A 26,683-nucleotide genomic window follows, 5' to 3' on the forward strand; every position below is an offset into this window, starting at 1 on the left:
TAGAATTTAAAAAGTATGTTTTAAATTTGCATCTGTAAATATACTCTAATATAATCTTTATTATAACCATCATAATATCCCAATAATTACAAAAATCAGAAAAGAATATAAAATAGTAACTATGAGAAACATAGTCTTCAAAATACAGGAATTTTAATTCCTTGGGTAAAGGAAAAAGGGATTACTAGAAAAATCATTCCACTGTGTTACTCAATAAAATATTATTTACATCTATTAACCACAATGTTGGCTATGATAGGATAGTTTAAGATGGATAGAATAACATTCCATTCATTGCACATCAGTGTTAAAACATTTTAAAAAAGTTAGTTTTATTAATAAGACAAATTATTTTCACACAATGTCTATAAAATGCATTTGAAAATTCATTATATGTTTATTGGTTAAAATACAGTTACAAGAACTACAGAAGTATTACTTCTCTTCTAATATAGTAATATTTGAGTTACAATTTCTCCATTTTAAAAGAGTGAGGCGAATTATTAACTGTTGATATGAAATACATGTACAACATTCCAGGCAGGAATTATCTTTGTTTTTCTCTGATACCTGTGAAGATGTATTTACTTCTATCACATCCAATGATAGTCACCTCTTCTACTATGTTTTCTATCACATCAAATAATACCCAAGTGTTCTACTTCATTCTACTATAAAGACATCTCAATATATTAACCAACTGGCCAGATTTTGCTACTTGAAGAACAATTGGCAAAAGAATTTACTTAGAAAATTCAGAATGTTTCTCTCCTTTTTGATACAGGAAAAGAATACACTGGACACGTGCCCTGCGCACAGATGCATCACTGCTTTACAGTCCAAACACGAAGAGCACATTCTTTGGGTTTTCCTCACATATTTTACATTTGCCATTATCCATCCATGATAAAATTGATATTAATGATGTCCACCTGATATAGAATGTTGTCTACTAGTTCTGATGCAGAAACAATAGATGACATATTTTCATATAAACTCAACAGATTAAGGCATAACATCCACTGATTTGAGAGTTGAATTACATCAATAATACTTTTCAAACACCTCAAATACTGTCAATACAAATAAAGTATTTATTGTATTTGAATCTCAGTATAATTGTAAATGTCCAAATATCAATGTTCTTACTTCTTTGAAACATATGTATCAATTATATAACTGTTTTCACTTTAGATTGTTTTCAGTAATAAATACTCTGGTTTGGTGTAAAGTTTTAAAGTGTCTGCTTTAATCCTTTTTTCTGAATCCCTTGATACAATTACGTCAGTTTTAATTAAAGACTTCCCTTACTTATTACATCTTAAAAGTTTCTTTCTCTATGATCTTTCTTGCAATTTCTTTTGTATTTTTGATAAAATGCTTTCCTTATTTATTCCATCTATAGAATTTTTCTACTATGAGTTCTCTTATGTCGGCTAAGAGTTGAACTAAGGTAAAAGGCTTTTCCACATTCTTCACATTTGTAAGGTTTTTCTCCAGTGTGAATCCTCTGATGCTGAATAAGACTTGAAGAATGAGTATAAGATTTATTACATGCTTTACATTTGTAGGGTTTTTCTCCAGTATGAATTCTCTGGTGCTCAGTAAGATTTGAACCATAGTTGAAAGCTTTGCCACATTCTATACATTTGTAGGGTTTCTCTCCAGTGTGAATTCTGTGATGATGAATAAGAGTTGAATAACGAGTAAAAGATTTACTGCATGCTTTACATATGTAGGGTTTTTCTCCAGTATGGATTCTTTGGTGCTCAGTAAGATCTGAACTACGGTTAAAGGCTTTGCCACATTCTATACATTTGTAGGGTTTCTCTCCAGTATGAATTCTCTGATGTTGAGTAAGATTTGAACTATGATTAAAGGCTTTGCCACATTCATTACATTTGTAAGGTTTCTCTCCAGTGTGAATTCTCTGATGCTGAATAAGACTTGAAGAATGAGTGTAAGATTTACTGCATACTTTACATTTGTAGGGTTTCTCTCCAGTATGAATTCTCTGATGTTCAGTAAGATGTGAACTATGATTAAAGGCTTTGCCACATTCATTACATTTGTAGGGTTTCTCTTCAGTATGGGTTATTTCATTTTTTTTTCGATTTGATGAATTACTAAAGACTTTCTCACATTTGTTATATGTGTATAAGTTTACTCCAAAATAGATTCCTTGATGTTGAGTATTATTTGATGACTGGGTAAAAGCTTCTAAACAATTATCACATTCGTAAGACTTCTTTTGAACTTGAATACACTGATGGAAAATAAGCTCTGAGTGTTGATGAAAGACTTTGTCACATTTTTTACATTTGCAATGATTCTCTGGAAAATGAATTTTCTGATATTTTCTAGGGCTAAAGCTTTGGTTAGAGGTTTGCTCAGAAGAATTAGGACATTGATAGTTTTTGTCTTCAAGATAAATATCCTGGTAATAGCTTGGGGTAGAGCCCTGGCTAAAGGATATTGAAGACTTGTTATAGGTGTGATGTCTTTCCCAATTATCTGTTCCTGGATATTGCTGAAGCAATGGTGACTGGATAAAGACCTTCCCATACTGATCAAAGTTGTAGATTCTGGCATGGTTTTGGTGGAAGTATAATAAAGTTTTAAAAAATGGCCCATCAAATTGATCACATATAGAAATCTTTCCTTCATTTTTAAATCTCAGATCTTCAGAAATATTTGACTTACCATTTAACCCAATTTTACATTTTAATTGATCCAAATCATTATTTTGAATATGGCCTAAGTCACTATTTAAATTTTCCAAATTTTCTTTCTGATAAACTTTATGTTCCAAATGTTGATGTTGATATTTACTTACAGAGACATGTGGTTCAGCAAAAGTAACTGAAATAAATGGAGATTTATTCCAAAATGTTTTATGTATTTGTTCTTTTCTGTCAGTGGTGTTTTCATTATAGGTAGTTGTCCTACATTTTTTATGTCCATCATAACATACATTCTGTCCTTCACACTCAGCCTCACTTTCCAAGTCTTTCTTTAAGTGTATTTTTTCAAGGCCACAACTCTCAAATAGTCCCAATATGACTTTCTGGAATGGAGCTTCTATGGATTGCTTTTTCTGCAGACGTTGGGTGTAATGAGAAAATATATCTGAAAGATATCAAAAACTTTTTAAATTCCAATTACCATATTTGGATGATTGTACAACAATAACATGCCAAATAGTACCAAGCTGAGAATATCATCATGATGGCTGAATCAAAAATCTGAGGCCCTTGTTTAAACTCCCCGGATGTATAAACTTAATAAAAATATGCTAAAGAAAAACCAATTGAGTTTGCAGTACCCCCTGTGAGTGAAAGGCTAAGAAGAGACAAATTAAGTAAAAAAAAAAAAAAAAAAAAAAAAAGTTTGTATATTTGTGAACCACAGCAGAGAGGAATCAGGAAAAAAAAACTTCGCACCCCCTGTTTGAACATGTGTCCAAAGGTCTGAGTTTTTCTGGGGCTATCTAAGAACTGGTTATTTCTCCCTTTAATATGAGGTGCTAAAGCGCACAGAGATATAGTTCAAATTATAGATTCAGTCCACTGAGAACAAAGAAGAATGCTTGTTACAGCAACAGAGACTGCACTACCAATGACATTTGCCAATGTAAACAAAAGATTAAGTGCTTTCAAGAAAAAGCATAGCGAAACTCCTTTTTAACCGAAAAACAGCAGTTCAGAGAAGGCACACATTACTATCAGGTTGCAGGAACCCCTAGTGTGGCTCAATGGTGTCACTGTTTCCCATTAAAGCCATCCTGCAAAGGATGGGATAGGTAGTTGTTTTTTAAATGATCAAAATCTCAAAAAAATCACAATACGTCAAGAAACAAAGAAACATGGTCCACTAAAAAGTCAAAAATAAATACTCAAGTGACCCTAAAGAAGTGAAGATCTATGAATTATTTTTAAAAGAATTTAAAATACCTATCTTAAAGATGTTCAATCAGCTAAACAAGAACACATGCAACTAAACAAAAGGAAGAAAATGCATAAAGAACACTTATACAAAAATTAATTCAAACTGTATTAATACCAACTGCCAGACCATAAACCAGTCAACTTCTAGGAGAAAGCATAGGGAACAATCTCTTGTCAATGATGTTTTAGATATCACACACAAAAAGCACATAAAACAAAAACAAATGGGACCACCTAAAACTAAGGATTCTGCACAGAGAGGAAACAAAGAACACCACGAAAAAGCAACTCAAGGACTAGACAAAAATATATCTGATAAGAGTTTAACAGAATAGCCCTACAAAAAAATGCTAAAGGAGTCTATTATGTTGAAAAATGAAATGATGCTGGACAGCATCATAAAACCATATGAAAATATAAAGCTCCATGTTCAAGGTAAATCTATGCACAGATATAGAATTCTCTACTATCATAAGGATGGCACATAAAACCCTTAAAATTCTGCTACAGAATTTTAAAAAAATAAAAGGGGAAAAATTTTCAGTAATAGATATGAAATATAAAAAGTTACAATTCATGACATTGATAAAGTGGTGAAATGTGAAGAAGTAGTTTTTTTATATTCAATACAAGTGAAGTTGTCATGAGATTACAATATATTTTTATAACTTTAATGTTTTATGTAATTTCCATTTTTCAAGGTGATTACAAAGAAAATGCCTGTAAAAGGTTTGCAAAAGGAAATAAGAAAGAAATCAAAGCTTGTCACTACAAAATCAACAAAACAAAAATGAAGGCACTAGGAGTGGACATGATGGGAAATATAGCTACAAGAAACACAGAAAACAAAGGACAAAATGTTAATAACTTCATTTTTTCAGTTATACTTTAAATAAAAGGATAAAAAAAATATTCCATGCAAATAATAACCACAAAAGGGTCAGGTGGCCATGATTAGATAAAATATACTTTAAGTTAAAAAAATGCCACAAGGGCAAATATTGATATTATATGATGGTAAAATGTGTCCATTTACCAGAAATCTGTAAAACACACACACACACACACACACACCCCCACCCACCCCACCAAGGCTCCCAAATATATGAGGCAAATACAGACAAAAGGGTAGCAATACATAACAACACAATAATTATAGGAGACTTCAAGCCCCACTGTCAATAATAAATAGAAAAATCACATAAAAGATAAATAAGAAGACAAAATCTGAACATTATAGACCAATTAGACCTAACGGCCATATACAGAGCTCTCCAGTCAAAAGCAACAGAACACACAATATTCTCATGGTACATTCTCTTAGGAATCGCAAGTCATCAAATTTAAGAAGACTGAAATCATACAATGTAACTAGAAATCAAAAACAAAAATGGCAAATCCACAAATATGGGAAAATTAGAGTCACTTTTGAATATATTCTTGCTCAAGAGCCAGATGATTTAATATTGATAAGATGGAAATATGACACACAGCAACATACAGATTCAGTGTAATCTCTATCAAAATCCCAGTGATGCCGTCTTTCTCTGCCACCGCCAAGCTACAGGAAGGTGTTCAAGATTGAGCTTCACCCATAGCCCAGCACATGGCCAAGGACGGTGTTGCTGATGGAGGTGTAATGGACGTTATTACTGCTTTACAAGAGGTGCTGAAGGCTGCTGTCAACCACGAGGCCTTGCGTGTGGAATTCGGGAAGTTGCCAGAGTCTTAGCCAAGCACCAAGCCCATCTCTGTGTACTTGCATCCAACTATCATGAGTCTATTTATGTCAAGCTGGTGGAGGCCGTTTCTGCTAAACACCAAATCAACCTAACTAAGGCTGCTGACAAGAAAGGGGAATCGGTAGACCTCTGTAAACCTGACAGAGAGGGAAGCCCCATAGAGTGCACGATATCGCAAAGAAACTCAAACTATGGATGTCATCAAAGAGTACTCCAAATGGAAGAAATGACAAAAAACATTTGCTCACATTCCTCAAAAAAATCTCAATGGTATTCTTTTTTACAAAAATACAGAAAAACTTCCTAAAAATTTTTCCATGACTGTGACTAGCCACTGTTGCAAAAAAACAACACAACAAAGAATGAAGAGGAACTATACTTTGTTATTTCAAAACAAAGCTACAGAAATAAAAACAACGTGGTACTGGCACAAAGACAGATAAACAGATGATGGAACAGAACAGACAGCTCAAAATTAAACCCTGAGTATATGATGGAATTATCTTCTGCAAGATTGCCATGACCATACAATAGGATAGGAGAGAAATTTCAAAAAATGGTGTTGAAAAGTAGATATCTACATGGAAAAAAGTTAAACCTTTCCAATGTAGCATATACCAAAAAAAAAAAATCTTAAATGGATTAAATATTTAAACATAAGAAATATTACTATAAAACCCTTAGACGTATAGGGAAAAGATCATGATATTGATCTTTGCACAATTTTCTTGAATTTGACATCAAATGCATAAGCAATAAAGAAAGTAACATAAAACTGGGACTACATCAAACTCCAGAACTTCTGCATATCAAAGGACACATTTAGTGGTGTGAAAATGCCCTGTAGGCAATGGGTGAAAATATTTTCAAATCACATATTTGATAAGTGTTAATATCCAGAATGTATAAACAATGCTTACAATTAAAAAACAACGGAAAGTAAATAATTTGATTAAAAAGTGGACTAAGAATTATTTCCCCAAAGAAGACATAAAAATGGGCAAAAAGCATTTGAAAATATGCTCAAAATTACTAGCCTTTAGAAAAATGGGAAAAAAAAAAAAATCACAGATATTACCTCACACCTATTAAAATGACCATAACAAAACAAGCAAGAAATAATGCTGTCGAGGATGTGGAGAAATTGACACCTTTGAGGAGAATAATGATGCAGTCACTACCAAAAACAGTATGGAGGTTTCTCAAAACAAACAAACAAACAAAAAAAAAACCTTATCATATGCTCCAGCAATCTCATTTTTGAGTATGTATCCGAAGTTTGCAACACATGACCTGGAATTGATATTTGTACACTCATGTTCATTGTGGCATTATTCACAAAAGCCGACAGGTAGAAGCAACCCAGATGTCCCTCAACGGATGAACAGTTAATGTGTCATTTGCATACAAAGGAATATTATTCAGCCTTTAAAAAGAAAACATAGTCACAGGCTATGATAACAACAAACTTTGAGAATATTATGTCTACTGAAATAAGCCGGTAACGATATCTTTAGTAGCCAAATTCATAAAAACAGAAAGCAGAATTTTATTCAAGGTCTGGAAAAAGGGTGAAATGGGCAGTTGTTCTTTAATGGGTATCAGGTAAAAGTTCTAGAGGTCTCTGGCATAACAATGTGAATATACTTAACACTATTAAACTTTAAAATTAAAAAGATTTCAGGTGGTAAATTTTATGTTATGTGTTTTTATCATAATTATTATTTAAAAAATAATTAAAAGAGATAGAGTTATAAAGCTTTCCAAAAATGAACCTGAAACCACATGTTTTTCTTACACAAAGAGAATACAGATTCATCAAGGAACATATATTGAAATGGAGACTATTCCCATGACTACTCACCTAGACAGGATAAAACAGCCATTGCCAAGCAAGCCAAAAGAAGAAAAATACAAGATAAGGCATGAACAATTTTGGAACCGTATTTATAGATACAAACAAATACATATATCATTTAATTGTGATATACCTATGCCTTGTTCATATTTAAATTAAATATAACATTTATTTACAGTGTATATACAAAGTTGCAAATTTTTATTGAAAATTACAATAAATAGGTAAAATCAAAAACGTAAACTGATGTCAATAACCCTACCCCCCAAAAGAAACACAGTAATACAGTATTGCAAAACATAAATAAAAGAAACATTTTACCCATAAAATTCTGTATGCAAGATTGATGTACCATTAAAAATTTTTTTCTAGAAACTATAATATTCAACTGTGACTCTTTCACCCACTGGGACTGGGAATTCTGAATCATTGGCATGCAGTGTATGGCATAAAATTTTACAGAAAATGCATTAAAAGGCCGGGCGCGGTGGCTCACGCCTGTAATCCTAGCTCTCTGGGAGGCCGAGGTGGGCGGATCGTTTGAGCTCAGGAGTTCGAGACCAGCCTGAGCAAGAGCGAGACCCCATCTCTACTAAAAATAGAAAGAATTATATGGACAGCTAAAAATATATATATAGAAAAAATTAGCCGGGCATGGTGGTGCATGCCTGTAGTCCCAGCTACTCGGGAGGCTGAGACAGGAGGATCCCTTGAGCCCAGGAGTTTGAGGTTGCTGTGAGCTAGGCTGACGCCACGGCACTCACTCTAGCCCGGGCAACAGAGTGAGACTCTGTCTCAAAAAAAAAAAAAAAGAAAATGCATTAAGATTATTAGGAAAAGGCACTAATAAGAAAATTTTAATAAGCATTTAAAGGACACTAAAGATAATGTTTTATTATGTTATTAATATATGGATGCTATTCTTACACAAAATGAAAAGGCCTTTAGAAGCCCCCCCCAAAATACCTTACATTTCTTTTTTTTTATTCTCAATGTGATTTACTCTTCTAAATAAAGAAAATATATAAATTTTATAAAATATAAAAAGAGTCACTGCTATATAAAATGAACATTTGGGAATAAATCATGTTACCATTTAGTTACAGGTTGAGGAAAGTGGCTGGAAATCTTAATAATTCCTTTTACCTGCAGTAAGCAAACTTACAAGGCGACCTAATAATAAACACTGAGTGCCTACTAATTATCTAACTTCTCCCATGATGTGTAATTCAAGCACATTGTTTTGCATCTTTGAACCTACATTATAAACACATTTGAAACAAAGCGAGTCAGAAAGTGAAAACATATAGGGAGAGTGACATCAGCAAGAAGGAACAACAGGAAACCCCTCACTTGCACACGCCCCCAGCATCTAGAATCTGGCACCATCCATTGACAAAAGTGCATTAGGACACATTTGGGAGCCAGGGAGAGGGTTGTGAATCCCGCTAAAACTCAAGACCACAAGAGGTCATTTTGAGAAACCAGGCCCTAACCGAGGTAGCAAACTGGACAGAACCCCTGTTCTTGACTACAGAACAGAAACTGGCCCCACTGAGAATTCTGAAGCCACTCTGTAACCATCTCCAACTCCTCCCAGCCGGTCTGGGAGAGGTCCTGCCCATCCAGAGGCCTGGGCAAGATGCCCATTTATAATCACAGGGGCAGCCTGCAGCCTTTGGTCTTCACTGTGCTCTCTGAAGCAGTTCTGTGACTCAGTTCCAGCCCTCTTAACCACAGTCCTTGGCGAGTCCTGCCCACCCAGGCACCCATAGAGTGACCTGAAATAAAACCCTCCCAGGTACTCGGTGGGAGCCACACTCATCCACACACCTGGTATGAGGTCCAACATATGTGCATCCAACTGCAGAACCCTGGGTAAGTGCCCGCCCGACAGATCAAAGTCATGAAGGCAATCCAGCCTGCACAAAAACAAGACAGGATTCACAGCCGCCAAGCCCCTGCTAACAAGCTCACCAAGGCTGGGTGCCACTGCAGCCTTGCGACCAAGCTGCAGCTTCTCTCCACTGCAAACCCAGAAGAGATCCCTTCAGCTTGAGAAACCAACAAGAGAGTACCTGCACCCACTGAAACCAGCTTATGAAAGTTGCACACACCAGTGCAAGGTTATATTGCGCCTTCTTTCAATGCTTCTGCTTTAACATAACACTGGAAGTCCTAGGCAAAGCAATTTGGCAGGAAAACGAAAACAAGCCAACTAAATTGAAAAGAAAAAAGTAAAAATGTCACTGTAGATGACATAATGTTATATATAGGAAAACATAAATGTTACACCAAAAATCTGTTAAAACTAATGAATGACCTCTGTAAATTAGCAGAATACGAAATTAACCTAGAAACATGAGTTGTGTTTCCATGCCCTCATAACAATCTGAAAAAAAAGGGAAGAAAACAATCTCATCAACAATATCATAAAATAATATATTCATAGATACATATTTAACCAAAAAAGATGAAAGATCTTTACATTGAACAAATATGATATTGATGAAAAAGACACAAATAAATGTAAAAATATCCCATGTTTGTGTATCGGAAGAATTAACATTGTTAAAGTGTCATTATGCAAATGAATCTACATATTTAATGTAATTTCTATCAAAATTCCAATAGTATTTTTCACAATAGGATAAAACAATCCAAAATTTATATTAATATAAATTTACAAGAGATTTTGATTTTTTTGTTCTGTCTTTGAAACAGAGTACAGTGCAGTGGCATCATCATAGCTCACAGCAACCTCAAACTGTGGTTTCAAGTGATCCTCCTGCCTCAGCCTCCTGAGTAGCTGGGACTACAGGCACTTGCCATCATGCCATGCTAATTTTTTCTATTTCTGGTAGAGACGGGGTCTCGCTCTTGCTCGGGCTGGTCTTGAACTCCTGAGCTCAAGTGATCCTCCCACCTTGGCCTCCCAAAGTGCTAGGATTACAGGCATGAGCTACCATGTCTGGCCTACAAGAGACTTTCAACAGTCAAAGCAATGTTGAGGAAAAAGAACAAAGCTGGAAACATGATGCTTTCAGATTTCAATTTTTCAAGAATATAGTAGTAAAAACAGGATGGTATGTGCATTTAAAACTGAAACAAAAACCAACGGAAGTAAAGAGGAAGCCCAGAAATAAACCCAGGCATAAAAGATCAACTAATCTTTGACAGGGGCACCAAGAATACACAATACAGAAAGTATAGTCTCTTCAATATTTGGTGCTAGAAAGACTGTATATCCAACAGCAAAAGAATGAAATTAGGCCAGGCATGGTGGCTCACGCCTGTAATCCTAGCACTCTGAGAGGCCAAGGCGGGAGGATAGCTCGAGGTCAGGAGTTCGTGACCTGAGCAAGAGCAAGACCCCGTCTCTACTAAAAATAGAAAGGAATGATCTGGACAACTAAAAAATATATATAGAAAAAATTAGCTGGGCATGGTGGTGCATGCCTGTAGTCCCAGCTACTCGGGAGGCTGAGGCAGAAGGATAGCTTGAGCCTAAGAGTTTGAGGTTGCTGTGAGCTAGGCTGACACCACAGCACTCTAGCCCAGGCAACAGAGTGAGACTCTGTCTCAAAAAAAAAAAAAAAAAAAGAATGAAATTAGACCACTTTTTCTCACATCATACCTAAAATTAAAGTCAAAATAAAATAAAGACAAATGAAAACATGAATCTTAAAAATCATAAAAGAAACACATGGATTATTTTCCTGATATTGGTCTTGGCAATAATTTTTTCAGATATGACACAAAAAGTACAGCAGCAAAGCAAATATAAACAAGTTAGACTGCATCACATGAACAAGCTTCTATACAACAGAGAGAACAATAAATTAAGAAAACACAGAATGCAAGAAAACATCCGCAAATACATAGCTGATAAAAGTTTAATATCCCAAGTATATAAGAAACTCATACAAATCAAAGACAGAAACAATAATAATGATAACCAAACTGAAAAATAGAAAAAAGACAAAATAGATGTTTTTTTCAAAAAATACATACAAATGGCCAACAGGAATAAAAAAGGTGCTCAGCATCACCAATCACCAGACAAATGCAAATGAAAACAATGATGAGATATCAACTCACACCTCTTAGAACAGCTAATACGAAATGGAAGGGAAATCGCAAGTGTTGACAAGGACAGGAAGAAAAAGAAATGCAGCGCACTGTTGTCGAGCTGTAAATTGGTAGGGTCACTATGGAAACCAGTGTGGAGGCTCTTTAAAAAAAGAAAAAAAATAGAACCACCATACAATCCAGCATTCCTACTTCTCTGCATATAACCAAAGGAAATATAATAAAATCTCAAAGAACTATCTGCACCTGTACCTTATGGCAGTATTGCTCACAATCGCCAAAATATGAAAACAATCTAAATGTTTGTAGACACTGAATGGATAAAAAAAAATACAGTATATATATCACAATAGAATAGTATCCACCCATAAAAACCATGAAATCCTGCCATTTACACGACATGATAGACCTAAGTGAAATAAGTCAGAAACAGAAAGGCAAATATTTCATGCTCTCACTTATACGAGGCCTCTAAAAAGGTTGAGCTCATAGAATCAGTGAGTACCAAGGTGGCTGCCAGAGCCTGGAGGCAGGGAAAACAGAAAAGCGCAAACTTTCACTGATAAGACAGGAAAGTTTTGAGGATATAACATGTAGCACCATGACTCTAGATAATATTTTGTTTCCCAAAAATTGCTAAGACAGTAGACTTTAAGTGTTCTCAGTACAAAGAAAAGTAACTGAGGTAATAGAAGTGTTCATTAACTTGATTGTGTTGCTCATTTTACAATCTATAAATATCAAATTATCATACTATATACAATATATATTTAAACAAATCTACATATTACACACACGCTCGTGTATCTACATATGAATGATACAGTCAAGGTAATCTTCATACTAAACAAGAGATACTTATGAAATGAGTTGTTAAAAATATAAGGTAACAAGTGGGAGTTTAATATATGTTCAGCAATGTTTTATGATCCCTAATGACATAGCATATTTAAGAAATCTAGGAAATCTATCATATGAAAATATAGAATTTCAATTATTAATCTCAGTAAATACTAAAAATAAAATTTTGAAATAAAATGAGATTTCTTTGTACATTTAGAGAGATTCTTAGTGTTCTGATAAAATTACTGAGTACAAATTTCTACAAAATGATGACGGAAACCTCCACAGGATACAGAATGTTAAAGAAGAAAATGTGCATCTGTCCCTGGTGGTCCTGGGATTTCTGAAGCAAACATCAGTAACACCACTACTCACACACATTTCAGATGACGCAAAAAGGAAAAATAAAAAAAAGGTTTAAAATAGAGTCCCTCAGAAATATGCACAAATAATCTTAGTCCTCAAAAGAAATGGAAGAGCACACAGATCATGCAGTCCCTTATAAGCCATGAAGAGGACACTGGCTCTGACTATAACCTTGAGGGAAGGTCATAAAGGGAAGTAGGGTCCCCAGGGAATGTTAGAGCATGGGACAGAAGATGCCCCTAGGTGAGGGCAGGAGAAAGAAGCCCAGGCTTCTCAGAAACCGTTTCCATTGGAGCAGAGCTTCCCAAACCACACTTTAAGGTCTAAGATTACACCTTTGCACCTCTCACCTGTGTCATCTGCTTCACTTATTCCCACCTACCTGGGTGTCTGGCTACTGCCTCATGTCTCTTCCCACTCCAGAGCTCTTGTCTTTGCTCCAGAAAGGTGATCAGGTCCGGCTTGGACACAGCAAGACCTATTTATTAGAAAAAAGTAACATGACTCTTGCCAGGATTCTCCAAGTACCAATGTAGTACTGTGCTCCGTAGAGCAGAGAGAACATTACAGAACATTTTAAAAAATTAAACTAAAAATACTGTTTCCTGACAGAACCATTAGAATACTCAGGGAATATTTAAAATTTGTGGATCATTAGCTCCACTGTCCAGTATTACTGAATTAAAAATTGGTAGTTAAAAATTGGATTTTAAGGTCTGGACAATGTTTTATACCACTGAATTTCTAGAATTGTCACCAATCTACAGTGAAATGTACAGATCAGTTCAAGCAAGGGGAAGGTTCATTTCAAGATGAAACATCTTGACGACTTTCCTTTCTACACCAACAAGCCCCCAAGTTTTCCTTGAAAGCAGAGATCTGAAACTCATTCATATAAAGCAGAAACTCCCCCCCAAAAAAACTCCACAAAGAAAGAAAATGAAATGCTAAAAGTGTAGTAGAAATCTTAAATGGAAATTATCCTCACCCAGGGAGACCAGGTTTCCGTAGTTCTCCAACATCACATCCCTATACAAATCCCACTGAGCAGGGTCCAGGCATTCCCACTCCTCCAGAGAGAATTCTATGGCCACATCCCTGAACGTTAACAATCCCTGGAAAAAAAACACATATTTGCCAATTAGCCAAGGGTAACATTATTTTTTTTTTTTTTTTGAGACAGAGTCTTGCTCTGTTGTCCTGGCTAGAGTGCCGTGGCGTCAGCCTAGCTCACAGCAACCTCAAACTCCTGGGTTCAAGCAATCCTCCTGCCTCAGCCTCCCGAGTAGCTGGCACTACAGGAACGCGCCACCATGCCTGGTTAATTTTTCCTATATATTTTTAGTTGTCCATATAATTTCTATTTTTAGTAGAGACGGGGTCTTGCTCTTGCTCAGGCTGGTCTCGAACTCCTGACCTTGAGCTATCCTCTCACCTTGGCCTCCCAGAGTGCTAGGATTACAGGCGTGAGCCACTGTGCCTGGCCAATTCTAAAATTTTAATGTGCACTGCAGTGAATCGGAGATCGTATTAAACTGCAGATTCTGATTCAGGAGATCTGGAGAGGAAATTGAGTTTCTGCATTTCTAACAAACTTCTCAGCAATGCCAACTCTTCTGGCCCCAAAAGTATATTTTGTCAAACATACAGTAAATGGTAGAGCTTGAGTTTTATCCTAGTTCATCTGACCACTAAACAAAGATGAGAGCCTTCATTTCCCAAAGCACACTGTACTCAAAGAGAAACTAAGAAGGGGAACGTCCAGATTAACTGTGATGATTTATGTACATCAGTCAGTAAAACTCCCCAAGATACTTACTAATGATAAAATGAAGAATAACTAAGTTTACAGTGGAGGAATCTGTCAGACCGCACCTTAACCAAGTGAATGCCCATCAGCTGTGGGAGGACGGATTGGTGTGAGGTCCTGATGCACACAGGACACATCCCTGCTGTGAGATGATTGGCCAAAAAAAGAAGTGAATCATAATCTGAATGTTAACATCAGTTTTAGGCAAAGTTCAAACCACATATATTTCTCATGTTCTGTAACCTCTAGTAGTGTATTTAAAGTCTTTCTTTAGCATCCTAGAGATTACATCTCTTCTAAGTTATCTCTTTCTTAGAACTTTGTGAGAGTTACCTTGGGCAATTAATGTCATCCTCTTTAAATGTGCATTTTTTTGAGACAAGGTCTCTCTCTGTTGCCCAGGCTAGACTGCACTGGCATCACCACAGCTCACTGCAACCTCAAACTCCTGGGCTCAAGCAATCCTCCTGCCTTAGCTTCCCAAGTAGCTGGGACTGCAGGTGTGGGCCACCATGTCCAGCTGGTTTTTCACTCTTGCTCAGGCTGGTCTCAAACTTCTGACCTCAAACAACCACCCTGCCTTGGACTTCCCAAGTGCTAAGATTACAGGCGTGAGCCACTGTGCTCAGCCCTAAGTGTGCATTTTTAAATCTTATTTGACATAGAGGTATGAGGCATCCAGATAGAACCTCAACAACACCTATTTTCCTTCTTCACTGATACCTGGAGATGCAGCCCCACACCCCAGAGGAATCTTGGGTATCCACACCTCCCGATGTTGATGTGTAAAAGAAACATTTTCAATAGCACAGGTAATAGTTTCAGGATAAGAATTGTTCTTACTATGTAAAAAGTCTGGATGGAGAGAATGGAGAGAAGGTTCTGGTATGTAGGAGAAAAGGATTTAAACAATCCCTTGAAAATCGTAAGAAAAGGGAATTAAGTAGTTGAGACAAGCTTGTTAGGCAGAAACCTCAGAAGTAGAGAAAGAACAGTTTGCAAGTCCTCAATACATGACATTCTAGGAGTAAAAGTCGACACCGCCCCTGACCTGGGAGACTCTTACCTGAGAACCAGCCATTTCTTCCTCTTCCTCCAGCCTCTCTAAGGCTCCTTCTCAGCTGAGGTCATCTGCACAAGTCACAGCCGCATCTTGAGAATATGCATTTCAAGGCATCAGCACGACCCCTTCATCTGCTACCAACACACCCGCAGGCGGAAGGACCCTGAAGTGCAGAAAAGGCCACACTCATCCGTACTTTGTCGCAGTAGAGATTCAGGAACACCGAGCTCCTACAGACAGACCAAAACGTGCGTTTCTCCTTTCCTGCCCTCAGGTGCCCTCCCCTGCCACAGACACCGGCAATTTCCGCTGCAGCAGAGGGAGGACGGGCCACACTGACCCACCCCCACCAAACGCAAGCAGAGCAGCCCTGCGATCTCGCTCTGGAAAAAAGGCTGGACTCAACTCTCATGAATGGATCTGAGAGCCCACGTTTGACCCTGGCCTCACCTTAGAATGATGTGGGGCACCTAATTAAAACCACATGGATGCTCCCACCCTGACCAACAGGCAGACTGTGTGGGGAGGGCGCAGACAGCTGAGGGTGTTTCTTCAGACTGGCCCTGTCGTCCTACCTGGAAGCCCGGGCTGAGAGGCACTTACCGAGCATTGCCTCCCAAGCTGCCGTGTGCATAGAAGCATGTGGCATCCAGGCCCCAGTCTAAGCCATGGGACTCTGCAGGTGTGGACGGGACCCACGCATGGGCTCCATTAACAAGTCCCTGTGAATGCTGATGTTGCTTCCCCTGACCTGTTACCACTAGCACTCAGCTAGAGACAGCAGGAACAGCACAGCGTCCCTTACACTTGAAACTCCTAGCCGATGTAAAAACCCAAGAAGGTCACTAGATTACACAATGCATGTGGTGATGCAGCCCAGCCTCATTTTAACTGCTGCCGGGAACTGAGAGTAGAGTCATTCACAGTCAGCGCCATGATATTAATAGTACTGGGGCAGATTCTGACAGCTGCGACTGGGATTGATGACTTCTAAGTGCATTTGGACTTAGAAAAAAAAAATGTTATAGAACTATGGATAGAGGAGAGTCACCAATTTGGAAACCTGAAGGGTTTTTCTTGACCTGTATTGGGGTGATGCTGGTGAATATAGCAATTTTACAAAACAAAGAGGTTTACTGCCATAAATCTGCAACCTTGAACCAGGGCTGGTTTGGTGGCTTGTTTTCCTATCAGTCCACAAATCCCTGAGTCTCACGCCCTTTCTTCCTCTCCTCTTTCCCCTCCCCTTCAAGAAAACATTTCTCAGCAGGAGTCAGGCCTGCACTGTTTCAGTCCCTGGGAGGTTGGGGTCTGATTCCTGGGGAAGGCAGGTTAGAAGTTAGTCTGGGCTTCTCACTCAGTGGGAGACAGAGGCTGCAGAGGAAGAGGGCTTCATGCCATACTACAAAGGGGACCTGTGATGACAGCTGGGGCAGGGAAAAGGCCCCACTCCTGTGTGATCCATTTCCTAGTGGCAGAAGTGACTGCTGGTAGCAGCAGGGTCTTTTTCTCGCTAATGCACACACATCCACAGGCACAGATCCGCACGCAGGACCCTCCTTCCCCGCAGAGAAATGTACATCAGGCAACTGCTCTCTGACTCGAAAAGAAAATTATAAGTTCATTTGGAAAAGTATATGGAAAATATTACTTTTTACGGCAAAATGCTTGTTTAAAATTACCACCAATATTGTTGTGTCAGGAAAAGAGGGTATTGCTCTGTATACTGTGGGACGTCAGATGATTGCTGGTGTCTTTCTGGGAGTTTTAAAAAATGTTTTCACCTCCCATCTTTTCCAGAGGTTTGTGACTTTTGGAATGCAGCCCATTCGACTCCTGCATCCTGTGTGTCCTGTGTGTGCCGGCCTCCTGCCCTGGGACTCGGGAGGCAGACAGGCATGCACCACCATGCCCGGCTAATTTTTTCTTGTATTTTTAGTTGGCCAGATAATTTCTTTCTATTTTTTAGTAGAGATGGGGTCTCACTCTTGCTCAGGCTGGTCTTGAACTCCTGAGCTCAAACGATCCGCCCGCCTTTGTCTCCCAGAGTGCTAGGATTACAGGTGTGTGCCACCACACCCAGCCTAAAACATGAGTGTCCTTAACCAGTATTATGGCATGCTTCCCCTTTATTCAAGTCTATGTTTATTTTTCCCAGTTGATCACTGTCATTTTCTCCATGTGTCTCATGCACAATGCTTATTAAAAAATTACCATTTTGTATTTCCATTGCTAATGGGAATCTGAGTTGTTTTCCACATTTTCTAACTGGTATGATTAATGTATATATAAAAGCTATTTTTAACATTTCTTTTTTTCCAAGTATGGGTAGTTTATTTCTTTTTGTTATTGGGTTTTATTCCACTGTATAGATATACCACATTTAAGAATCCACCCACTGAGGGACATGTGGGTTGTTTTCAGTTTTTGGCTATTACGAATAAAGCTGCTGTGAGCATGTACAGGTTTTTGTGGAGACATTTCATTTCTCTGGGATAAATGTCAGAAGTGATTTAAGATCATATGACAATTACATATTTAGTTTTATAAGAAACTGCCAGATTACTTTCCAGGGTAGCTATACCATTTATGCACTGATTGTGAGATTCAGTTTCTTCACATCTTCACCAGCATTTGAAATTGCCTTTTTTTTTTTGGATGTTCTAATACACGTACAGTGATGTCTCATTGCAGTTTTGATTTGCATTTCTCTAATAGCTAATAATATTGAGTAGTTTTTGTGTGTTCATTTGCCGTTTGTATATCTTCTCTGGTAAAATGTCTACTGATGTCTTTTGCCCATTTTGTAATTGGCTATTAGTTTTTGTTCATATTTCTGAAAGCTTTGATTATCTTAAAAATCTATCATCTTGGCCGGGCGCGGTGGCTCACGCCTGTAATCCTAGCACTCTGGGAGGCCGAGGTGGGCGGATCGTTTGAGCTCAGGAGTTCGAGACCAGCCTGAGCAAGAGCGAGACCCCACCTCTACTAAAAAAATAGAAAGAAATTATATGGACAGCCAAAAATATATATAGAAAAAATTAGCCGGGCATGGTGGCGCATGCCTGTAGTCCCAGCTACTCGGGAGGCTGAGGCAGGAGGATCGCTTGAGCTCAGGAGTTTGAGGTTGCTGTGAGCTAGGCTGACGCCACGGCACTCATTCTAGCCTGGGCAACAGAGTGAGACTCTGTCTCAAAAAAAAAAAAAAAAAAAAAAAAAAAAAAAAAAAATCTATCATCTTACTATATTGTTTTAGTTGACCCTTTGGAGTAAGCTGTATTCATAATTGTACCACTAGCAAATAAAGATAATGTCTTTTTCTCCATTGATTAAAAAAAATCGATTAGAAAACTTTACAGAAACTCTTAATATTCCCTGGCCTCAGGCTTTTCCGTTGGTATTGTTTGTGTTTTACCCTGTTTGGAAAACATCAGCTTTCTCCCTTTAAAATCATAGTGGGAAGGGGCAGGCACCTGGATGAAGTAGCCTACAGCCAGCTCTCTTTAAAGGAGATATTCTTCATTATTGCCAAGGCCTTATAAAGCTCCTCACTAAAAATTTTAAATTAATTAAAGATTCTTTGAACTGGGTACTCCCTGGTGATGTAAACGTCAAAGATCATGGCCTCCAACATGGAAACTTTGTTTATTGGAAACACCAAATAAAAAATTCCCTCCAACACTGTTTGAAGGAATCGTCTCAGGTATTCTTGAACAATCCCTGTGCTGCTAAATTAAAGAGCACTGTCTCTTACGATATTTTGTCACCCCTCTATCTATAGGTAGCTCTGAAGAAACCCAGCACTCTACTAGTTCCTGCAAACTTTTCTCTAGGCATGAGCACCAGTCTATTTTAGATGGGGATTGCATTGGAGGAAAAGGGCTAATTATCTTCCTGGCCACCAAGACAATAGCTCCATGTGTTCCATTGGGGAGATACTTTTGCCTTAGTTGGTGTTACTTCTCTTCCATTAAATGGTTAGAAGTCTTTCTGCAATCTTAGAAAAAATTGCTAATGAAACTACAGCCTCCATTCAGCACAATAAAAAGCTACTGATTCACTGGCTGAGGAGGTACTAGGCAATCACGTTGCTTTAGATTATACATTACCCGAGCAAGGAGGTGTATGTGTGGTGGCAAACACTTTTTGTTGTGCATTCATAAATAGTTCCCACGAAGTAGAATCTCATCTAGAAAAAATCAGAAAAGAAGTCACTTGGCTGAAACAAATCTCTAAAGGGGAACCTGGATTGAATTTTTGCCATGATGTTTTTAGTTGGCTTCCTATTGGAATAGGTATTTTGTTATTTTTCTGGCATACAATTTTTTATGCTTATATACATTACATGTATATTATTCAAATTGTTAACGCTATGTATTGTTGTTTTACTTCTTCCAAGAAAATTAAAATCATAGTATTCCAAAGAGTAAAAAAATTAAAACAAGCAACAGCAGCTATGTAAATCAATGACTTGACTGAAGTTGTCTCACTTTTGCCACTTTGTGAGACCATCCCAATTTGGCTTTGGGTGCTCCTAAAATTCCTCACTAAAATGTCTCCTCTTCTTCCTGTCCCAATGTCAGACAGAATTATATGGGAATGAGACTTCCTGGCAACAAGGAACATCTTGATAGTTAGACTTTGATCAATGCTTTTAAAAAGAAAGATTATGATCAAAAAGGAGAAATTATAAAAAAAAAAACAAAAAAAACCCTTTTATTTGAGGAATTCAAGCCTCCTTTAAATGATCAGGTCCAGAGAGGCACAGGAATTAGGCAGCAGTCATCATGTCCCACTCCCCGTGCTGACCCTTGAGCTAAGAAATCATCTCGAAAACCTGTTTGCTATGTCAACGACGACTAACACCACAGGGAGTAACAACCTCACATGCTAAACACCTTAACTCATCCCTACTGCTCAGCAGTGTGTAGCTATACACTAACCAACGTCATTCCTCTGATGAAAACTCCTTACAAACAACTTCATATTGACCCACTTGTCTCCCTTTCTACCTTTAAAAATGTGCTATGACAAAGACCAAACAGCTCACATCCAAGGTTACTTTGGTCTTAGTCTTCCAGGCAACTGTTCTCACATTGGCTCAAGTAAACTCTTTAAAATTATGTTTTGTGCCTCAGTTTCTTGCATTACTTCAAAGAATTTATACAGTGTAAGTACTTAGGGACAAAAGCAAGAATGACACTGTCAACAGCATTTAAAAATAAATCTGAAACAGCTCAAGTCCCATTAGCGGTGGAATGGGCGAGTAAACCGGGTGGCCTACAGCTGCAGACCACAGCACGGGAGCCACAGAGCGAGGCACAGAAACCACAAAAAACTTTCTTGGCATAACATTAATGGAATATTAAAAGTAACATTCAGTCACTGAAAACTCAAAAGAGGAAAACCTGAGCAAAACACTGCTTCACAATAAGTAGATTGCTAAGCTACAAAGAATAAGAATCAGCAGTCACCTCGGGGTGCAGAAGGCAGGTGAGATCTGGGAGACACACCAGAGCTGCCCAAGGACGGCGAGTCCACAGGGGATTGCATCCTCATTATTTAAACTCAGCATAGAACAATTTCAAGAATTTTCTTCACTTCTTCAGACCATATCAATCAATCCACTCAGATTTTCAAGAAAATAAAAATCTTACACTGAAATCATGGAATAAAATTGTTAAATGCTTTGCTGAACTAAAAGTACATGGCAGCAAGATTTTATAAAAGAAACAAAATGGAATCAGCTCAGGTGAGCAGCCTGTTTCCTCCACAGTTCACAAGGAACCCCACACTCAGTAGGCTGACCAAGGTCCCCAGCTTGGGGACCACTCTCACCGTGGAGATGTAGCCCAGGGTGGCTCCCTCCTAGGCAGAGAGAGAAACCTCAACAGCTGGGAAATTTAACTCTGGGAGCCCCACACATCCTGTCCCCTCCTCGCAGTGTGGAAACACAGCCTCCTCCAGGGTCACAGTTCTCACCAGCAGCCAAACACCGAGAGTCATTCTGAGGTCTGACCTGCGATGCCTTTTTTCCAACACCACGTGTGCGGGGATTGCTGAACACCAGCCAAGTCTCCACACCAACTGCGTGGCCAGCAATTCAATTCTGACGCCACCCAGAGTCCGCACACAGCCCGCAAGTTCAGGGCTCAGTCCCACAACACTGTCCCCACTGCAGGTGCCAGTGGCAAGCCCTGGGGCCCATCTACGCCTCCCAGCAACTGCCTGTAAATCAGGGGCTTCCATCGCCCGCCTCCAGTCCAACAATTGGACAGAGTCACTCGCAGAACTCAGCAAAACATTATCATTATTGTTACTAGTTTACTGTAAAGGATACGGCTCAGGAACAACCCAGTGAAAGAGCCGTAGGGGACGAGGAAATGTGGCAGGGGAAGAGGATGGACACGGTGACCAGCTGGGAGTAAAGAAATCCCACAGCCTGTATGTTCAGTGAGAGCAGCCGACTGCAGACAAAGACCCTTCCCAGTATGACTTAGATGATGCTCTTTTTTTCATGTATCACAAAGCCTGAAACAGACTCTGCAAATTTGCATTTTTACCTCATAAATCTGCTGAACAGTTTTATCTTTAGGGATCAGAACAAAAATCTTGTTAACCAAACTTTCCTTCTGTTTCTCTCCTCCCAGGCTGCTGCACTTTGACCAACCCTCAGCCAACATACAAACCCTCTGTATGCCCCTCCTGAGAACAGGCTGACTTCAGGATGAAACATTCTCTAATCTAGGACCTGACTGTGCCAGCCCCATCCTGCTCTCCCTCCCACCTTCATTCTACTCTTGTTTGCTCTTCGCTATTAAAAAAAGCCCTTGTCTGTCTAAATTTTGAAATATTTGCAGATCATATAGTTGGTGCTTTTACTCTATTGCAATAATTTTTCAGAATAAAATTATTTTTAACTTAAATTAGAATTTATTTTATTTGATAATGTCTAAAAACGGGCCCAGGACAACAACAATTGCACCCTCAGACAGGACATCACAGCCCCCACGTCCACCCCGACCACATGTGCCTGCGGCCCCCCAGCTTCCCAGGGCTCTGCAGCTTCTCTCAGTATAAAGGGCTCCTTCCAGGGTGGCTGTGAACAGACTGGGACACCTGGGGGGGAGGGGGCGGCTCCCAGGAAGGACTCACTGGGCCTTCAGTGACCTCCTTCTGCTAGGTCAGGATTGAACTTTGCTTGGAGTATCCAAGCCCAGGTCTCTGCTTCCCAGTTAAGGTTATTCACCTAGTTTTAAATGAGAAAACAGCCAGTGTTTGAAGAATCCAGCAAAATCACTAAAACTCAGTGTTTATCTTTATAGAAGGGAAGAAAACTATAAGGCACTGACATTTCACATCTCAACAGGAAAAGTAAAAATATCTATTCCTTTCAGACAATAAACGTGTCATTTAATTACTTCTATTTTAACAAATCATTTAGTAAACAATGAATCATACATGAACACTTCTAGTAACTGCCAAGACCTGTCACATAAAATTTAGCTATAAACTCTGACAACAAAATCGCAGGACACAGAACAGAGTTGTCCACTGTCAGAAATTCTCCACCCTTGGGCCGGGCGCGGTGGCTCACGCCTGTAGTGCTAGCACTCTGGGAGGCCGAGGCAGGAGGATCGCTTGAGGTCAGGAGTTCAAGACCAGCCTGAGCAAGAGCGAGACCCCATCTCTACTAAAAAATAGAAAGAAATTATCTGGACAACTAAAAATATATAGAAAAAATTAGCCGGGCATGGTGGCACATGCCTGTAGTCCCAACTACTCGGGAGGCTGAGGCAGGAAGATCGCTTGAGCTCAGGAGTTTGAGGTTGCTGTGAGCTAGTCTGACGCCACGGCACTCACTCTAGCCTGGGCAGCAGAGTGAGACTCTGCCTCAAAAAAAAAAAAAAAAAAAAATTCTCCACCCTACAATAGAGAGGAACTGATGCATTCTTTGGTGAATATTTATAATTCGACAATTTATCTACCACACTTTCTTGTGGAAAAATTTTTTATTTTTGCGCAGCCATAATGGTAGAGATATTTTTCCTATTTCCTCTCCCGGGTGGCATTCCCAAAGCTAAGCCCTGGAATCCTGTTTGAAATCACCTCAAAATAGAACAGACAACAGAACCTTATAGTACTCACTGTGGGGAAGAAAACGGTTAAACAAGAATTATCAACAAATGGAACACAAGACTAAATTTTTCCCCTAAAAGCCACCTCTTTGGAAACATTTTATTGTCTTTCAGGCTTTGCTGATAAAATACATTTTATAGTTAATGAATAAACTTTGCCAAGGTAACAAGTCCAGGGAGAGGCGGTGCTGGCTGCAGCACAGGCATGTGTGACTCCAGTGTCAAATCACACCATCCAACCACTCGGGAAATGCTCCCATCCCCACCCTGCTCATTGAAGGACTCAGTGACCACCATCTCAGGAGACGCTGCTCTGTGCCTCTGCACGCCTGAAACACAAACTGCTTTCTTGCACTGCCTCGCCTGGGTGAGATTTCCTCGTCCTTTGGGATAGTTTTTTCTCCTTTCAAAAGTCTGATAGAATCCAGAGAACAGGAGTCATTTTTGCTCTTTCCTCTCAAAACAAGTGTCCTATTGGCTGAGCACCGATGGGTCTACATGGAATGGAAGCTGAGATTGGGGAAAGAAAAACAATGTCCCAAGGAGTTAGCTTTTTAGGTGAGGGGTACAACAGGTGACTCCTCTCAGCACCAGGGCATGCAGCTGTCACGAGAGGCTCCAGCCCCTCTCCTCAGGCTGTCCTCTGACAAACGACCCAGGGCTGATACTCACTAGACACCGCAGGAGGCATGGCTGCTGTGGGCATCTCTGGTCATCCTGCTTTGAAACCAGGGCCAGGAAAAGACAGGAGGACGGCCGGGAACACTTGACCATGCAGTTTCCAAAGGGTAACCCCAACCTAAAGATAATCTGCTAAGGCCTGTGTGCCTAGGAAAGATAAAAGGAGGAGAAGCACAAAGACTTTTTACAAGGGATTATCAGGTGATTATTCTTTGTTTTCCTCTCATATGAAATGTTCAGAAACAGAAAACAAATATTTTAAAAAGAGTTGCTCACGGCGCTGTGGGAAAAGAAAGATCAAAAATTAAAATGCTGTGTCTGTGTGAAAAACAGATAAAGGACAAACAGTTGATAATGTTATGAGTTGGAGAGTGGTAGTAGGCTTTTGGGAACGTGGAGGAGGAACTGGAAGTTTAGGATTTCCAATAGGCCCTAGAACAGTTACCCTGAGAAAACTGGCTTTGAGTCTTGCATCTAAGACACTGTTTGCCACACATTTGCAAAAGGCAAGGAAAACCAGACCCCCTGGAAAGTGTTAACATCGTTAAAGAGGGGAAAATTAGACTCAAGTGGCTGTACCGTCCTGGGTTCCTACCTATGGAAACCTAATTCTAACTCAAATGCATTTCCTGTAAATTACAACTTGGAGGAAAACAAAACTTAGGCAAACAACTACAAACTGCCAATAAAGTTCTAATTACATAACCAGAAAATAGCCACGTGCACAGTCCAAATAAGACCACTACATAACGGTACCCAATCAATTACTGAATGCAGTTTTTGCTTCCACAGGCACCTGATAAAAGCCTTTCCTTCAAGCCGGTCCAGTGGTCCCAAGACCACCAACCATGTTTGGGGGCTCACAGATTCACAAATTACCATTTGTTCAAATAAATTCTTTTAAGTTTTCACGCTTCCTCAGGTTAAATTTTAATAGGAGAAAGAAGTACAGGGACGTCACGAACTCCAGCTTCTCCCACGCACGAACCCCGCACACCGAGTGGAGGTTCTCCCCTGAGGTCCCTGCCGACCACGCACAACCTGGGGACAAGCGGCCGCCGGGAGAGGCTCGGGCTGGGGCCGCAGGAAACGCAGGGCCAGGACAGGACGGGACGCCCAGGGTCCCCGCTGCCCGCCCGGCCCCGGCCCGCGGACCGAGGGGACCGAAGGCCCCGGCGCGCCAGGAGCCAACCTCGGTCTCCGGACTCCGGAGGCGAAGCCGGGAGGCCGCGTCCCCACAGCCGCTTCCGGCCGCCCGACCGGCCCCCGCCCCCCTCGGAGCACCGACCGCACACTCGCCCTGTCCCAGCTCCCGGGGCGACCCCGCGTCCTCCCTAGGGACCCCCAGTACCTGCAGGTCACGGGTGACACAGGCTGCGGCAGAGACACCTGGGCACCCCTGGAAAGGGTTTCCGAGAAGGGTCCCCGGCTCGGTGCCGGGCGGGCAAGAAACAAAGACTCGGCCAGATCCCGGAAGCCGCCGCCTTCTTTCTGGCCGTGTACCTGATTGGACAGCTCTCACAACAGCACCCCTGATTGGATAATGCCCTAGGCCCCACCCCCTCTGGCCATGAGTGACAGAAGACGCGGTCAGACAGCGCCTGAATGAGGCCAGAATAATAGGTTTTTGGCTGTAGCTCTTATTAGACAGGGCTTTGCCCCTTCTCTGCGACCTGGCCCTGCCTGGGGGACATTTATATTTAATATAAAGAAATATAAATGATATCCTTTTGTGAATTTTATGTGTAATATACATACACATAAAGTAAATATATGTTATTCAGAAATGGGAATACCATAATAACAATTTTTTAAGGATTGAGATTTTGTAACCTTCCTATTTTCTGACCTTTTGAGGGGGCAGCCTGAGCTTTGAAGATGGAGGCAGGCCTCTAAGGCAGTGATGTGCAATAGAAATAAAACGTGAGGCACAGGTGTCATGTAAACTTTTCTAGTAGCCCCATAAAAGAAAAACAAACAAGTAAAAATGATTGTGATCGTATATTTAACCCAATATATCCAAAATATTGTTTTTATATTTGATGAATATGAAATTATTAATGAAGTATTTTTTGCACTGTCTTTGAAACTCACTCTATGTTTTAAGCAAGTGCCACCTCTCAGTTCAGACCAGCCACGTAGC

General features: G+C 39.7%; 1 protein-coding gene across 2 annotated transcripts; it reads right to left on the reverse strand.

Moving 5' to 3' along the window:
• Positions 1-1,135: 1,135 nt before the first annotated feature.
• On the reverse strand, positions 1,136-25,984 carry LOC138383006 (zinc finger protein 519-like). Of its 2 annotated transcripts, XM_069467775.1 has the most exons (6): positions 25,892-25,984; positions 19,831-19,910; positions 15,725-15,884; positions 13,837-13,963; positions 13,231-13,326; positions 1,136-3,129 (listed from the first exon to the last, which is right to left on the reverse strand). In XM_069467775.1, exons 3-6 carry the CDS (start codon positions 15,737-15,739, stop codon positions 1,400-1,402), a joined length of 1,968 nt encoding a protein of 655 aa, XP_069323876.1. In that variant the 5' UTR covers positions 15,740-15,884; positions 19,831-19,910; positions 25,892-25,984; the 3' UTR covers positions 1,136-1,399. The 2 variants fall into 2 exon arrangements, with proteins under 2 accessions (XP_069323876.1, XP_069323877.1); XM_069467776.1 differs by lacking the exon at positions 19,831-19,910.
• Between the last annotated feature and the right edge of the window lie 699 nt (positions 25,985-26,683).

Source organism: Eulemur rufifrons, chromosome 4 (assembly GCF_041146395.1).
Source record: "Eulemur rufifrons isolate Redbay chromosome 4, OSU_ERuf_1, whole genome shotgun sequence".
Lineage (NCBI taxonomy): Eukaryota > Metazoa > Chordata > Mammalia > Primates > Lemuridae > Eulemur > Eulemur rufifrons.

What these genes read in the sequence shown, in the direction of transcription:
- LOC138383006 (XM_069467776.1), bottom strand. An exon ending in CGGAAACCTGGTCTCCCTGG is followed by an intron (nt 13,327 to 13,836) that starts GTGAGGATAATT and finishes TCTAATAAATAG; the next exon opens with GTCTTGCTGTGTCCAAGCCG. An exon ending in GGCAGTAGCCAGACACCCAG is followed by an intron (nt 3,130 to 13,230) that starts GTAGGTGGGAAT and finishes GATATCTTTCAG; the next exon opens with ATATATTTTCTCATTACACC.